A 17,841-nucleotide genomic window follows, 5' to 3' on the forward strand; every position below is an offset into this window, starting at 1 on the left:
TATAGGCATGTATATTTATCTAAATTATAGAAAAGAACAAAACTGAGCTGTGCTGAAGGGTGAGGGCCTCAAGTGAATCATTCACTGAAATGAAACATTTACTGTAGATATGAGATACTGAGCAAAATGTTCTTTGCCACTATATTCAAGTTCTCGGAATTAGCAGTGCTTCATTTCCTGTTTATAACAAAGCAGTTGAGTTGGACACATGGAATAAACTTTTTAAGCTACCTTCAAATAGAAAGATTTTGTGCAGCTGCTGCAGTTTCCTTCTTCAATTGCTGCCTTTTTTTGACTTTATCACAGCTGCACTGTAGTAGGTCCGCCTTTCTACTGTCCAGGTTGAATCTGTCACATTCTGAATCCATCACATGCCTTATCCAGAAAACTATGATGGTTGAAATAATGCAGCTGCCTCAGCTCCCACAGTGAGTGCATGTAGCTTTCAGTACCATAGTTCAGTACTGGACATTAAAACAAATGAAAATACCCTTTTACTTACTAAAGTCAGCTGTGAGCTCACATAAAGGCTGACTGGATTATCATAATTTAACACCTCAAAACTGTCCCTGTATTTATAATTCTTTAAGTATTTAGCTGGCTCTTCCAGAAAACACACTTTTTATGGAAATTCAAAAAGGGAAAAAAAATGTGTTTTAAAAATTACTCCAAATAAATCTCTATAGTAGCGTCTTAACATCAACAAAGCTTTCCAGAGCACTAGGCTAAGTAAGCTAAAATCCAAAACCTAGCAACTAGAGTTGACGGTGAAATGCCAGATCCCATGTATTAAAACCATGAAGGATTGGTTCTGAAATTCAAGATCAAACAAATTGGTTTTCAGCTTAAACAAGGAAGAAAAAAAAAAAAAAAAAAAAGACAACTTCAAAAGCATACTGGTGGAATATATTGCAGTAAGAGTCTGAAAAAAATGAATCCATGCATGAGAAGGAAGGCAGGAAGAATCTTTTTCTGGGGGCATTTGGATACCATCCAGTAAGAGAATAGGATGTATGGCTTAAGCACAATGCACTTTCACCTGTGGAGACCATATGCAGCTTGAGGATCTTTTCAGTGCTAAAATGACCATACAACCAGCAAGTCATTTTTGAGACAGACCAGTCATGAGATGAGCAAGGTGTCTCATACAAGCTTCCACCTTACAGACAAAGGGAGGGTGGTCCTATTAGCAGCAGAGTAGTATGGGATCTTCAAATCATGCCTGATACCATGGCATAGTTAAGGGAAAGTATGCACATTAAGATTTGGAAGTTACATTCCTATAAGCAACAAATGTGTTTAATTATTTCACTTCAAGTGAAAAATAACATTTCAGAATTAAATCTGAAAAGGCCCTACAATGAGCCAGTGCTGTATTTTCACATCAGTGCTTGCCTCCTGGAGCAGGGGTTACAGTTCCACATCTGATGACAATGATGTCTGCAGTCCGTGAGGTACACTAAGTAAATAAATGCTAAATACAAAATAATGGGATTTCCGACTGTAAGTGTGCTGACTTGGGATCTGACAGACGTGACCTAAGTAAGAAACACGGGGAGAGTGCCATGTTTGGAACCATACCCATCCCACTGCGGCTTTTACTTAATTTTGCTGTAGTTTTATAATTTATTCTCAAATAATCCCAGCTCACAGGTAATGATGTTTCTGCTATGTTAGCAGAAGTGCTATTTTTAAATCACTCTGCACCTGGCAATAATGTATTACAAATACAGAGTAGGTTTTACTCCTCTTTAGCAAAAGGATTTGCCAGATGGGCTTTCCTAATAAATTGGGTCTGATAAAAGCACAGGAAGGTTATTTAAACAAAAAAGATTTTTGCTATGCCATTACATTTAAAACAGATTGAGGATTTTGCCAGTAGACAAATTAAGAGGAAAATAGTGAACAGAGGCAGTGTTCTTTGGATGATGGGTTCTATAGAAAGGAAGGCATGGGTGGCAAAAATAAGGTACACATAAAATAGATGACCTAAATAATATCATGAATATGGTTTCAGATGTAGGATCAGCTTGCCTGGTTTCCAGTCACTGATAGAAGTTTTTCAGGCTTCTGTTTGCCATGATTCATGGCCTAGAGAATATGCTTCTTCACTTCAGCCTGGTGCCTCTGGTATGTGTTAGGCAAATTGCTGTACCTTTCACAGGCAAAAAAAAAAAGGAAAATCCATGATCTGGTATGGGGAGTGCTCAGCGCTTCCTCCCAGGACCTGGAGAGATGTGGGCATGATGCAGGAATCTAATTTGTCCTACCTGACTAATCTAATCAGCTGCAACATGAAGGTCAGGAGGAGGAGCAGTGCTGTGTACTGGTACTTTTTTCTACTTGCATTTAATAAAAAAATATCATCACTGCTTCATTTTTTTTTAGAAGAACCTGATGTGCCTAATTTCAGAAAGGGTTCCGTGCCATGAATCTTAATCTGAGATTTCAAAGCAGTGAGTTAGGCATTTAAAATCCTTCTGGGTTGTGGCATTCACGTCAATGTTCTCATTGATTTCAATGGAACCAGACGCTGAAGAGTGTAACATTAGCAGTCCTGGTCACACCAAAGGTCTTTCTGGCTTGGGATGCTCCCTGTGGCTGTGACCAACAGCAGAGGCCAAATAAAGGTTTAAATATAAGGAAACATATGGAAATTCTTCCTCTAAATACTTTCTCACATAAACCATAGCACAAGCAACTCCTGAGCAAGAATTAGCATCTTTCTAAAATAATCTGAGACTGTAAGTACCTAATTTTTTTTAGCATCTGGGTAAAACAGCCAGTGATATTAATTTTACTTAGGGCAACTCACCGCTGTAAAACATTTATGCCCTTTGAATTGATGACGAAGAGATTAAACTCTCATGTTCACTTTGCTTAATGTGGCTGTGTGTCTCACATTGCACTTCTCAGCTTATACACAGCCTTCACATACTGCTCCCAGTGAACCAGTTTTAACTCACCCAGGCAAGCACACAGTAACGTCTTTAACACACTGAACTTTCATACAGCAGTCTGGAAATCTGTTTCTCTGATTCTTTTCTTTCTCCTGGCTTCCATTCATCAGTCTACAATTTTGTAGTACCAATATGTTAACGTTTTCAGAAAGGCAGGCAGTCCCATTAAAGCTATTAGATACAAGTTGCCTATACTGTCCATCATTGCCTGGCTCTTTGCTTGAAGCTGTCCAGCCAATTTGTGACTACACAGCATGTCCTTCAAGAAAAATGGACATGATTAAGGGAAGTAAAAGTGCCATCTCTGGGCACTCTTAAAAGCGTTTGGAACTAGGAGTGATGTCATGGGTGAACTGCATTGCAGTAAATGGGTTGTTTGGGGGCCACCAATTTAAAAAGGACTTCCATTATGAATCCACTTGTCTGATGGGTTAACCTTATTAAATTAATTAATAAATAAGCAAACAAACTAAAACCAAGGGTTGTTGCGGTTTGAACAAGACACAAGTCTTATCTATGACTGAGCAGTCCTGCAGTGTAGCTGTTCATTATTTAATTTTTATTTAAGGATTTTGAAAGTTTGGTAGCAACTCAAATTCATTACATTAATCTCTTTGGACTGTATTGATGTTACTCCATTATGGATCTGATTATCACTGAACCGACATAAAAGTATCCCTGCTTAACACTCAGTATTATTAAAGGGTGTATCCAGAGTGCTTAATGAAGACAATGGCTTCATCCCACCAGTGTATGTGTATGTAAGAAACAGCAGACCATCCTTACATAAAATTACTATTTTGTTTTGATTTTCCTTTTTAGAAATACTTATTTTATACTGCAGTATTTTGCGGGAATATTTAAAATGATACTTTCTTCAATCTATTTCTTTACTTATGGAACCATCTATTAGAATTTTACATCTTAGTTCTTTTTACTTTATTATTATTATAGTGCTTGCTTCAGGCAGTAATCAGCTATAAAACAGCTCTTTCAGCCAGAAAATATCTAGATCAATCTGAGGTCAAGCTTTATTGAGTGCGAAGAATGGCAACAGCATGTGACTATGAGTTGTGATATACAGTGGTATGTTGCTATGATATATGATGATGCTGAATTGTTTTTTTATGGTGATTTAACTTTGAAACTTTATTATACTGCAAGTTTAAAGTTTCTATTTAGAAAAAGAACATGTCAGCAATAAAAGCAATGACTTTCACAGAGAAGGAAGCCTGTCACCTCATTAGAACTTTGTAAATAAGCTTTAATGACAGCGCTTCAGTTTATGGAAAAAAAAACAGAAACCAAGTCAGGAGATAACTGCACACACTAGGAAAAAGGAATGGTGCTGAATGCTATGTAAGATCACAATGGAAAGAAGAAATTAAAATCCCAGTAGCCTTATTGATTTGTTAGTTTCTTTTTCTGATCATCTTCCATTGAGCACATAATTAAAGCATACTTATATAAATGTTTAACAGCTTTTCTAATAAAAGATGAATTTAAAAGGGCTTCCCAGATCTCAGCTTTGGGCAAGGCAACACAGGTGAACACTGGTAGATTTTACAGTTGGTTAAAGACAGCCAGTGTTGAAATCAGTGCTTCATAGTTTTGCCCAAAAGCATCATAACTCAGTTGTAAATAGAAATAGCCAAATTGGAGTTTCATACTTAGGCAGAGATCTAGATATACAAGTTCACTTAAAATTGCAAAATATCAGCCAGGGTCACATCAGTGGTGATGCGTCAAAGCTTAAACTGGACATGATCTCATGAAGACAGGCATGGATAAAAAGCACCTGTAAGTCACACTGGGGGAGCAGTGTAAAAACAAGTCCTAAAGAAACAACATTGCTTCATTGCTTCCAAAGGCCGTAAGTAACACTTGGAGTGCATTGCATTGGAATGACTTGCAATAACATATTTTCCTATAGCAGAAAATGTCCTAGATCAAATGAGCTCCAAAGTAGCTTCCAAGAATGCCATCAATTCACTGGCATAAAAGACAGGCATAAAAGACAGGATTGGACATTATTATATTCTGGCGCTCATTTAAGCCCATTTCATTTTACTTTTTCATGATGTTTATTAGTGTTTTCATATTTTATATCTTACCAAAACATTTACTTCAGCAGACAGACAAAGAGGACTTCTCCAGGATTTCTGAGTATATTTGCTTTGTTGTGCAGGATCCTAAATATTTCAAGTCACAGAAGACTGGAAGAGGCCAATTAAAAGAAGGCTGGAGAGAGACCCATCAGCCAATTATGTGTTCCTACAAACTTGTGACTGTGAAATTTGAAGTCTGGGGACTTCAAACCAGAGTAGAACAATTTGTACATAAGGTCAGTGAAACAAGAGCTGTTTCTTATCCTTCACGTAAGCAGAACTTGAGTACTATCCTGCACAGGAATATAACTGTGACTATGTTGGAGGTAGGAGGCTTAGCTGAATCTCTCTCAAGGTCTGAGAGGTCTGGAGCAAATCCAAAGAGTTCATCTCTGGGTGTAAACTTGACAAAGCCTGGAGTTACTTGGGTCTAAGGCTGAGAAAAAATATCAGTAATATTTTCAGTGCTGTGATAAATATATGAGCTAAAGGATTTGTGGGTATAAATGAGTAATGTACAAGTTGTAGTGATGTACAGTGTTTCTTACAGATAGTGGGAGAGCTTTCCAATCAGTCTAGTAAAAAATGAATTACTGAATGGCACAACAGGCAAATGATAATACTTTTCAGAGGGTTGACTTTCTACTTATCCAAAGAATTAATAAGGAAAAGGAAAAGAGTTCCAGTCTGTTTTCCCAAAGATTATGAGATTCAGTACATATTCCCAAATGGCTTCCCATGCTAGGCAAAGCCACGCTGATGTGATCCAGCATTGGCAGTAGTTCCGTTGTGAGTGGGAGGTTGGACTACAAGACCTTCAGAGCCAGGATGTCTGATTCTCTAGGGTATGTCTTCTTAGAGATAAAACTGACAGAATATTTTTCACATTAAATCTTGTTGAAAGTCAACACTGTCACTTTTCTAAAATGTTTTGGTGCTGCAAAGATATTTAACCTTTTCCTTGTTTCACAGGTGGTCAGAGATATACTATTGATCGGTCACCGGCAGGCTTTTGCCTGGGTTGATGAGTGGTATGGTAAGTGTTCTCCAAATTGAGCTCTTTGAGATAAAAAGCATATCACAATTAACAATTTTCCATTTGCTTTCATAGACCATCAGGTCCTAGCATAAGTTGTTCATGAAAGAGACAGAAATACGTTCAGTTTCTCTGGAACATACGGAGTTCATTTATGGCAGGTTCATTGCTAGCAAGGATAGATTGTATTTTTGGCAGCTGGTAGGCATCATACAGGGATGCCTCTATATCCTATGCATCTCAGAGTATACATCAGTCCAGTCATCCTGCACTGTAGGCAGATAGAAGCTCTTGTCTCTGCCAAGAGTCATCTATATGGAGAGCTGCATGCAGGTTTTATTAAAGCTTCTTATTAATAATTTCCATACTGCAAACTCCTAGGGCCTCTGATCTAACACATTTTCAGCTTTTTATGAAGGTTTTAAAGTGATAATATGGATTGCAATAACAAAAAGATAGAACTCTAATGTCCTTTCTGAAAAATGAATATAAATATAAAACCCTCTGGGTCTGATTGAACAGCAGCTGCATGCAAAAACTGTTCTGAATCCATGCACCAGCTGTAGTATTGGGCATAAGTTCACAGGGTTTGTCCTTTGTACGTGTATTTTCAGTAAGATAAAACCATAATCATAGATACTTGTAGAAGATAAAATATCCATCTAACATATAATAGTTATTTGGGAATATAAATATCTTTGAGAATATCTTATAAATTGAATAGTGCATGAAAAAGCTTAAGCTGTAATGATTATAAAAATACTGAAATCTACTAATATATATATTACTTCTATTGCGTAGCCATAAACTAATGCAATAATTTTATACCCAGTAAGGAAGACTTCCAAGAGCTTTTTTTTTTAAGTTTCGATATATATATTTTTTAATTTCTTACCTGAAATGTAGTGATCTACTATTTTCCTGCACAAAATGAAGTCTCCTGTGTGTGTGCATTTATAAGGATAAGGACTTTTGAGAACAATAGTTACCTGACTAGACTATACTTCTGCTGTTTATTCCCCAAAACAGAAAAAAAAAAATGGAGATTAAATTATTTCCCTGGGTAGATCACTTAAGATGTTTTCTAAATTGACTTTTTGACAGCTGATTTAAATCGATACAGTTATTTTTCAGAACAGATGCAGTTGTGTTGACTTTTCTTACAAAATGTAATAGTTTCTATAACATTAGAACCATGACTGATTTTAATATGTACTGTTCTGACTTTATGTATAAAATAATCAAAGAAAACAAAGAAATTTTAACTGATGACTTTAAATAAAGAAGCCTGACTTCACACAGTAATTGAGCCCAGAAATTTGCCCCCAAAATACCTCTTGAAGACAAGACAAAGTAACAGTACTGAGAAGCCAAGAGTGATCTGCATTTTAGCAGAGCTTTTGATAAAAATGACAACTGAGTAATCATGAAATTAAACACATGGAATAGTTTTGGCCCAAAAAAATTTAGCCACAGATTCTTAACTCTTAATATACCCTGTCAAAAATACTGCTTCTACAAACAAAATACCTCAGTACACAGTTATCTGTGGATTTTTACTGTCATGATGTGTCTTATTAAATAATATATTGTAATTTTAGTATGTTCTTGTCAGGTGAAGTACAAAACCTGAAAAATCTCGGCTTTTTTAAAATAGATATGAATAAAGACTAAATATATAGCAAGGCTTACAAAGGAAGAAGAAAAGAAAGTGCAGAATGTTAATTTAGGTAACTCTCTGTGCTGTCTGCTGTCTTTATAGCTCTGCAGTGTTCTGAGAATAGCAGGTGGTAAGACTTGCTGACTAGAACCGAGTATTTCATTATCTTTTTAAAGAGTCTGCTTGCTGTAAATTATTACCTTTTCAAATTAAAGTTTGAGAAAGACTGAGATGGTGCAAGTCAGCTAAACTGAATCAAGTAACCAGTATATTAAAATCAGTTATCAAGCATACTGTTACTGATATTACTGATTGATTACTCTTACTGCTACTGTAAGTATGAATGTGTCTTCTTTACTAAACTGTATTTAGCTTTATTAAGAAAAGTCTACTTTCAGAATGTTAGTTACTAATAAAGAGCATGTTCTTTGCTTGGCAAAATGCATCTTAGCATGTTATCTACATGGCTTATTAGCTCGTCTTTCATTCCAGACAACGGGGAAAAAAAAAAAAGAAAAAAAAAAAAAAAGGTTGAAAGAGTATATTAGTGGTATTCCTTGTTTTATATTGGTCAAAATTCTAGATTGCACTTCATTTTCACTGATGAAGTATTACAGCATGCTACTAATATAACAGCTACAGTTATATCTTTCCTTAAGAGCTGTCTCATAAAATGCATCACGACCCACATATCGCATAACAAGAAGTGCTGTGATACAAAGTGCACAAATCCAAATGGCACATAATCAACTTGAGAAAAACAATAGCCTCAAGAACAGAACCATGGCGTACATTACCAAAAATGGTACACATTTCCAAGTGTACTGTGCTAGTAAAGTGGTGTTTAAATTGTATGTATAAAAGGTTGATGTCTATTTTCATGAAGCTCCGTAATTATGAAATAATTGCAAAGAATGGACCAAAATTGTGACAGCCATTGTGTTCACTTTTACCTTACTCATAAGTAAAATACTCAGAAGAGTAAGGTCACAAGTCAGCTAATTGGATTCTGAATGTTTTTACTATTAGTATGATTTACGACAAAAACGTCTTTAAATCTTTAACGATTGCTTTGAGTTGCATAGCAAGCATTTAACATACTACTTGCAAGTTGGACAACATCAGGCATGCCTAGACAATGATAAATGATCCTACCAGTAGAATTACCCTTATTTGTAAAGTATGTGTAATTTTTATAATGCATTAAATGGCTTGAGGCTACAAAGCTATTAACATATTCACTATTAATCCACTTTCTGGTGTAATTAAGTGTTAGCTTCTGGAATCTGAGGTGATGTGTGTTTTAACAGTAAAACTGTTTGCTGGTTTTGAGACACACTATGCAAAGATAATATAAAATCTTTTAGAAAGTTCCTGCAAAGGTAAGTAAATCTTTACAATATTTCTGTATCTGTCCTTTATTCTAAGGGATCTTCTAAAATCTTTTTAGAAGATCTTGGCTTTTGCCAAGGCCTGCACTTCAATACTTTTTTGCCTACCTTATGCTACACAGATTCTCCCAAACAATTTCCACTCCTTCCTGTTCTCTGACTCCCTTTGACTTAACCTTCTTACACCTTCCTTGGCTGATATAACTACCTTTATGAGTCAAATTTCATAAAGCTAGTTGCTCCATGCTTTTTTTAAATCTTTTTTGGCTTCTGCTGAAAGACTATGTACTCCTAGAACCTTCTTAAGAAATTAAGTTTGCATTGAATCAATGGAAAATGCCAACAATTTTGAACTTTTTACAGATATGACTATGGATGATGTTCGAGAATACGAGAAAAATATGCATGAAAAAACCAACATTAAAGTTTGCAACCAACATTCATCTACTGTGGATGAAATAGAGAGCCATGCCAAAGCAAGAGTATGTCAATTTTTAAAACGTATTGCCCATCCTTAAGTAATATACCTGCACAGATCAGAGAAGAGCAGCCAACTGATCTTGCTGATCAGTCAGTGGAATTTCTGGGCAATTTTGCCTCAACAGGAACAGAATCTTTCTCCATGAAGTGCAATCCTTTCTTTTGCACTGTAAACTGCCACTGATGTAAGAAAGGGTGGGGTTGGGCTCACATACAAGTCCCTGTCTTCGGGGAAAACAAAATTCTCTAATTTGAGTTGGATGCATAAAGCAGTAGTTAAATGTCAGTTCTACGTTCTATATTTGAATAGTTAAAAAAAATAAAAATGCAAGAGTTCAGACTTCTTCAGTCAAAAAGCCAGGAACATGGAGAGTGGAAAATTTCTGTGGGACTAATAAAATTCTTTGCTTCACCAGGAAAGAAAGCTAATGACTTATTCACTAATTTTAATGTCATCATTGATTAGCTACCAACAAGGTGAGAAGTACTTTCAGAAGTATATACCAGCAATCCGTGAAAAAGGGCACATTGATGTGCAGGTGCTCTGATTCAGATTCTGGAAACCGTAAGACTGCAGGTTCCTAATTTAGGCACCTCCAGTGGATGCCTAACATTGGAAATTATTAGTATCTGCAGATAGAAAAGATGCAGTGATATCTGCATCTAAAAATGTTATTGTTTCTTTGTTTCTGTGAACAGAGCAAAGATGGTTTTACTCAAGTAACAATTGTGGGGCAAGGCCTGAAGTCCTAAGTCCTTTGTTCTTAGTAAAAATTCTCACCAGTATGAGATGTTATCTACAGGATAAACAGGAGGACAATTGTTGTGTTTGTTTTGCTGCAGTTCCTTGGCATCAAGGTTACTCCTTACCTGTTCAGTGAATAGACTTTGGCTCTACACTTCAGGATTTGGCTTTGTATGAAATTTGCCATCCTGAGTTCCCATGTGGCAAAATTACCATTGAGGTCAGGACAGAATTTGTCATTTATGAAAAAAAGAAAGAGCAGGGATATATTTCACAGTCTGAGCCTTCTAAGCTCAGGGCAAGGACTTGTTTTACTTGAGAGTATATCAGAACAGAGGTGAATTTAAGGTGAGTATAAGTTAAAAAGCAAAATTCAGCTGAAGGGATAATGAGTATTTCATGTCTGAATTTAAAATTTACAGTCTTGGAGGATACCTTGTAGTAAAACTTCAATCAATTTCCACTTAAATGGCCAGTAAGCTGAGAAATCATCCTGTCTGGTTTCACTCTGATTCATTTAAGACAAGCTTTATTTTATTTTATATAAGAGTCCTCAATCAAAAATAGCTGAGATAAATTCATGGTCTTTGATGTTGGGGTGTTTTCAAACAGTTTGAGTTCAGAAAGACTACACACTGTTACAGAGCAAAATAAAGTGTAAATCAGCAAATCAGGTTCAAATCTATCTCCAACACAAGTAGGTGTTGGAGACACAGTTCCTCCTGTTTATTTAACAGACCACCTGTTTATTTCCACCACTTATCTCAGATTTGAAAAGAACTTGGTCCTCCCTCCTAATAACTGGCACTGGCACAGCTCTGTGGGCTGAAAAGGCCCCTGGAATGTAATCTGCAGTGAGGAGAGAAGGCAGCTGGCAACTTGTTTGGTTTTGTTTATTTAACATCATGTTGTAATACAACATAAAGCTTCTTCTACCTAACATCTGCAGCCAAGGCTACAGATGAATGCAGCTGGCTAATATTAAAAAGTATCGATGTACTGAAAATACATCATTTTGCCTTTTGTATGGTAAGCTCTATGGCCAGTCCCATGGCTCAGACACTCAGATATACCAGAATTTTGTGTTGATTAAAATGCTAGTGTTTATATTTCTGAGTTGTTTTTTTGTTTGTTTGTTTGCTTGGGTTCCTTTTTGAGCTTTGAGGACTCAGAGAATCTATTAAATGCCTTAATGAAACTTGAATGAAACTGCTAAATTGTAGTCTTGAAAAGGAATGCCATATACCACAAGATTTACAAAGATGTCACACAAACTGACAACAATGGATGAGAAGGAGTAGAGAATGATAGCAGTAATGTCTTTATCATTTGCAGAACTTAGTTTTTTATTATTTGATTGTGAAGCATAAATTATCCATATCCTACCACACTCCCACGGGGTTTTAATCACATCTCCCAAAGATTTATTATGTTTTATAAAATAATTACCCAGAAAGAACTCAGAAGAAATATTACAGGGCATCTTCTCATGTGTTGGGAAGAAGGGGTTGTTGGTTTCTGTTGTCTTTGGTAGGAGTCAGCTCTTTCAAATAGTATTTTTCAGATACTAGGTTTTGCTCTGTTCTACTTGGGGTAGTTTGAATATTTTGAGTTTAATTGTGTGATTCTTTCATACATACAGATTTACTGTGGTGTTCAGTGAAAACCATACAACTTATTTCAGTTGGTTTAGTGGACATCTTGCAGGCAGTATAGGCATGAAGCAGCAGGCTTCAGAATGTCATACAGATTATGTTTTTTCTCATGTTACCCATTTGCAGCAGATGTCATTCATTTAGGATCTTATCAAAAAAAGTTTTGGGCAGCTCAGTTTAGAAAACCTTATGCTGGGATTGCTCTGCCCTCTTGTGGGTTTCTACAGCACTGTGACACATTGGTCACCTGCATGAGAAGAATTTCACTACTTCTGAAACATCCTGTGGACCTGATTTTCCATAGCAAAGTGGCTTTGACGTTTCATCTCATTTTGCCTGTTTTCCAGGGATGTTGGAAAATGTGTTGTGACTATCAGGTCTGAGGGAATTCTTTAGGCATTCTTACTAGAAAAGCATAATGCCCCAGTTCTGTGCAAGCAATAGTAACTGGAAGTCACTGGAAGCTCTGTTTGGGGAGAGAGAAGTTTTGATAATTGATAATTGCAGTAGGGAAACAAACCAGTGCCAGGCATTTGTCAGTTTATGTTCATAATGTAGACGAACAAAAAAAAAGTCAGTTTTGTTTTGTTTGAAGTTCTGAAAAATTCTACTTGCTGACTGTGTATCTAAATATATTCTTTAATTGCCTGTGAAATAGCTTGATTTTTCCATCAGTTACTGATATAGTACTCATTATTCAGTTCAGACACAGACCCAGATAGAACCATTAGCACGTGCTTAATGTACTTCGTTTTCTTTACATTGGCCTTTTATTGTACTCCAGTCAATGCATTAAAATAAGATGGAATTCATATGGAGAATCATTGAATGATACGCATGATAAGAAATCGCTTTCTGATTTGAAATTTGGTTGGAAGTAGTTTAACTGAGTTAATGAAATCATTTGAAATTATTCTAACATGTCATTTGTCTTTCTTTTCTTCTTATTGAAGACATGACAATGGATGAAGTCCGAGAGTTTGAACGAGCAACTCAGGAAGCTACCAACAAGAAAATTGGGATTTTTCCACCTGCAATAGCTATCTCTAACATTTCCATGCCTTCTTCAACCCGCAGTGCTCCATCTAGTGCTCCATCAACTCCTCTCTCCACAGATGCTCCCGAATTCCTAACAGTTCCCAAAGACCGGCCTCGAAAAAAGTCTGCTCCAGAAACGCTCACTCTTCCAGATCCAGAGAAAAAAAAACTTTAAATTAACTCAGCATGATTCCTCCTGATAAGCCATGTCTACCACAGCAAGAGTAACATAATACAGTTTCTAGAAAGGTCATGGTGGTTGGTTGGTGTTTGTTGGATTTTTTTTTTGTTGTTCTTGTTTTTTGTTTTGTTTTGTTTCGTTTTGCTTCAGATAATCTCACTGTTGTGGAAAGATTGCTTCTTTCCTCAGGCTTGATCCTTAAAACCTTCAGAGAAGTGCATGCAAGAGAATGTAATTTATATATTCCTAAAGCAGTGTTCCAAGCCATATGGTGCATCTTACTGACCTACAATGAAATAGTCTGAGGAGAACCCTATAAACGAAAATAAATCTTTCTGTAGCAGTATCTCTACGTACAAATCCACATCTAGGTCATAGCATTTATAATTAGGAATAGATGCTCAGTAAAGCTGCCAAGGACTTCTGAGGCAAATTTGTGCCAAGCAGAATGCAGGGTTAACTGGATAAAAAAGCTCCAATTTTCTTCTTTTATAACTGATTTTAAAATCCATCCTACTCTCAGGCTTTTCATGTATGTTCATAAACCTTTGACCTGCAATTCATTGTACGTGAACACCAACAGCAATCACTCGGATTCATATTTTGCTTAATATGACTCAGGATTTGGGGCCTAGCTAACAAACATGAAACTTTTCAAACCTAAAATACCACTGTATTGAAGCCCCAATTGTAATTAATTATACTGACTTTGAGGCCATTGAACTATTTCTATCTTGCACAGAATTTGTAAAAGAAACCACCTATTTCTTGTAGATAATGTATTTTAATAGCTTTCCTTTTGTGATCTCTTAAGTTCATATTGGTGTTCCAATGATGTTCCATGTACAAATTAAAAAAAAAAAAAAAAAATGAAAGAAAAAGAAAAAGCAGCTAAATTGAGCCAGTTGAGAGGGAAAACCAATGAATTTTGTCTTGTTCTCACTGAAAGAACAGTGGTAGTTACCCTGTAAGACCTTGAATGTAAAGGAAAGAAAATACGAGATATCCTTTTTCTTTCCTGGCTCTCACCATTCCTAAACAGCACAATCTCTACTAACAAAAAGCTAGTTCCAGGCTTTACCACCGCCTTTAGGGAAGGAGTGAATAAAATAAGTCACTTGGAAAAGCAAATGAATCGTGGGGCTGTTCAGTCCATGTAGGGTGACAATAAGGAAACAGAAGTCTGCATGTGAAATCACTCTTCAATCTCAGGAATTAAAACTTAGAATGGATGCTTCCCAGAAGGGAAGTGTAGATTGAGGGGGGAAGAGAAAAATGAATTGCAAAAGTGTTCTCTTCCTTCCTTCTTTACTTTTCAAAATGTAAACTCAGTGAGAAACTTTCCCTCTGACCCCCATTTGGGGTACTTTTTTCTCTTTCATACAAATTGCTATTTAATTATCTATCTTGATGGGTAGCTGTAGTAGACATTAAATAAGCTGCTGTTCAATTCCCAGTAAATGATAGCTGTTACATGAATGATACAATCAAAGTGGGTGATATTTTGTACCACTGGTGACGTGGTACATGGATAAAGAGAAGAGAGTCCTCCAGAGCTGAACTATCATTGAATATTGAACAATCAGTTTGGGGATGGCCTTTTACCTGTACAGGACGTTTGTGCCATCTTCTCAGCACAATGTAATGATTTGACCGGCTTAAATGCACTGAACTTCTCAATGGCTGTAGATCCAGTAGAAGTTATGTTGAATGTGTGGTATTTATAGGGTAGTTTTAGTAGCAGGAGAGGTAATTCCACTGTCAACCTGCACTGAGAACAAGTGTATATTTGATTAATAGTTTAAACCCTGTAGCTAGCAAAATCCAGAAGCTCTTTGTAGGTTAGCTATGGTCTGACTTCATGCTTCCTCCCAGTTACTGTCCATGTTTTGCTTTGCATTTCTTCCCAGAGTTTGTAATTCTGTGTAGCTAGTAAGCTGACAGGTGATGATTTTTTGTTTGAAAAAAAAAAAAAAGCCGCTGTGATGCTGCAAACAAAACTTTATTGCATTAGTTTATGATTTCAGCTTTAAGAGTGTGCAAATTAAGTAATAATGAGTATAACTGGTCTAATCTTTATTATTTATTTAGTAGCAAGATTGAGACATTGGCAGAGAAGGGAAACCTTTTAAAAGATAAACTGTTGTTGGTTGTTTTTTATTTCCTGAATTTAACTATGTAGAAATAGTTTAGGTCTGCTCCACCTGATGAAAGTCTATTTTTCAATTAATTTGTTGTTTGTCAAAGAAAAAATTGCCCAGCTCTAGTTAGTCGTAATTTCCTTGTGCTTACATGTTACTGTTTCTATAGAGGTTTTGGCATCTGGGTTTGTTACAGATTACTAGACCAAAGCAGTTATACCTTTACTCATGTTTAACTGATTCATTTCAAATCCCATGTGGATAGGATGATTATCACACCATGTAGGTTTGGGAGGTAAGGCATGTATGAAAATTATTAACATGCCTGAACAGGACACATCTTATAGCTGTGTGACAGATATGTAGGAGAAAGACACTGATCGTGTCATGGAAAAAATGCCAGACTCATTAATGCTGTGTGTCCATCGGCATGTGCTGCTGCCGTAGTCCTTCCACCAGGCAGTGCTGGTCTTGAGGAGTACCAGATTTATCCACCAAACAGCCTGAATGCACTGCTGGCCAAAATAAGGTTCATGATCATCCATGTTGCTTACTAATGAAGGCAAATAAAAAAAAATCTAGATATCTTCATTGCTTTGGATAAGAAATATGCCAGGCTTTTACGATGTTAGTAACCTCTACCATGTTCTACTTGGTTTTCCCCACCAGTCAGTAATTAACCACTTTGTCCATAAGAAGTTTAAATATCATCTCTGTTCCTGTGTTTTTTTATTTTGGTTGGTTTGTTTTTATTTTTAATTTTATGCAGGATAGCTTCTGGAATACTCCACAAAATCACACATGAAATGGAAAGGAAGGTCAGAATGCTTGGGTAACATCTTGAGGCAAAGGGGTTGTTTTCATTACTGATTTTGTCAGAATGCTTTCTACTGCATTTTCAAGCATCTTTATTAGGAGAAAAAAAAATGCAGGTATTCATTACTTTTTTTGCAAATATAAATGATGTAATTAGTGAATACATCTGTAGAGGGTATGTTGGCACCCAGCAAAGGTGAATGGGCACAGCAGCTGTGTACTCCTATTCACTACCAGTGACAAAAGAATGACATGCTATAATTCTGCTAGGACTTCGTAAGGATTTTTTCACCAAGAAGAATACAGTTCAGAGTAAATAATGTTTGGACTTTGTTTGGGCTTCTATTAAAACCTTTTCCCAGCTTTGCTCATATTTTTATATATTTCTTGTAGAACAATTGTAACAAAATAACTGGCAATTGCAATCTTCAGAAGGGCAGACCTCCTCATAAATTAAAAAAGGAGGCACCTAGGAAAGGAAAGACTATGAGAAGCAGCACATTCCTGAAACACACACTTAATGGGATTTCTTATGAATGTAATTGCTGATTTTGTAAATGACTGGATAAATCCTGTGGAAAGAAAGTATTTGACCTTATTCTTTGACTTTTTATTATTATTATTATTATGGAAGGTGATTGTGTGACATCTAGTAGCCATTTTGCATTAACTGCTGCTGTAGAGATTTTGAAATGGAGATATTTGTTCCTTGACTTATTTTGTAACAAGACTGCTACGATTTGTTAAAACTGCTTTGAAGCTTGCTGCACTATAACTTCCAAACAATGTGTTATCATTTGAAATAAGCCAAACGTGTACGCTTTTTATGAGTTAGTGCAGTAAGAGAGAATTCATGATCTTGTCAATAGGAGCTTTTTTTGTTTCCATTGTTTGGACTTGGTTTTATATGTGTAAGTTAAAATTGCTAACTACGTCTAACAATGTTTTGCTTTAAATGAGCAGCATGGTCATTGAATTACAATCTCCTGTAGTTTTGTGGTGTCACTTAAACAGATTTCATTGGTTTATTTCATTTCTGTGATAATTCCACATGACTCTGAATGTCCAGTAATTCATTTCTTTTATTTAGAGTTCTGATAGCTACATTAGGCAATCCATTACTACCATCAAAGAAGGACCAAGTTTTGAATTGCTCTGCATTTTAAACAATGCAAGGCTAAGCAGGAGAATTTGATTGTCATATTTTTCATCCATTTCAGTTAGTTTTTGATTTTTCCTAGTTATTTATTATTTTTAATATTGTATTTTTCCTCGCATTTTGTTGTAAATAAACTACCAACAAGTATTCTTTACAAGTGTGGCTGTTTTCTTCTACTCGGTCTTCTCTGGCAAGCAACATGGCCATTAACATTTCTACCACCAGCTCTGCAAGTCACTTCCTCAAAATTAAATAGCACAAAGAATTGGCATTGTAAGGGAAATTTAAACCGCTTAACATCTGCTAGGTCTTGTTGCTCCTCAGCTTTTAAAGATTTTATCAGGGTAGCTGTCCCCTCGGGCTCATGTTAGCCCATTCATTTGTAAATGACCATTTGGTTGATAAGGAATTTTTTCAGTAGGGAGCCATTTCTAATTCTGCATGCAGAGTTTTGCAGCGCACCGTTGTAGT

At 36.2% G+C, this 17,841-nt stretch overlaps 1 protein-coding gene across 2 annotated transcripts in view; it reads left to right on the top strand.

Moving 5' to 3' along the window:
- PITPNC1 (phosphatidylinositol transfer protein cytoplasmic 1) overlaps positions 1-17,481 on the top strand; it is an 88,279-nt gene extending 70,798 nt beyond the window's left edge. The window contains exons 7-10 of one of the 2 annotated variants that reach the window (XM_084298752.1): positions 5,149-5,304; positions 6,041-6,104; positions 9,519-9,637; positions 12,989-13,118. In XM_084298752.1, the coding sequence (XP_084154878.1) occupies positions 5,149-5,304; positions 6,041-6,104; positions 9,519-9,637; positions 12,989-12,994 (345 nt within the window). In that variant the 3' untranslated portion in view covers positions 12,995-13,118. Of the gene's footprint in view, positions 1-5,148; positions 5,305-6,040; positions 6,105-9,518; positions 9,638-12,988 lie in introns of both variants that reach the window. The other variant, XM_084298751.1, reaches the window with a different exon arrangement.
- The last annotated feature ends 360 nt before the right edge of the window (positions 17,482-17,841 follow it).

This window comes from Netta rufina (genome assembly GCF_964035555.1).
Source record: "Netta rufina genome assembly, chromosome: 19".
NCBI lineage: Eukaryota > Metazoa > Chordata > Aves > Anseriformes > Anatidae > Netta > Netta rufina.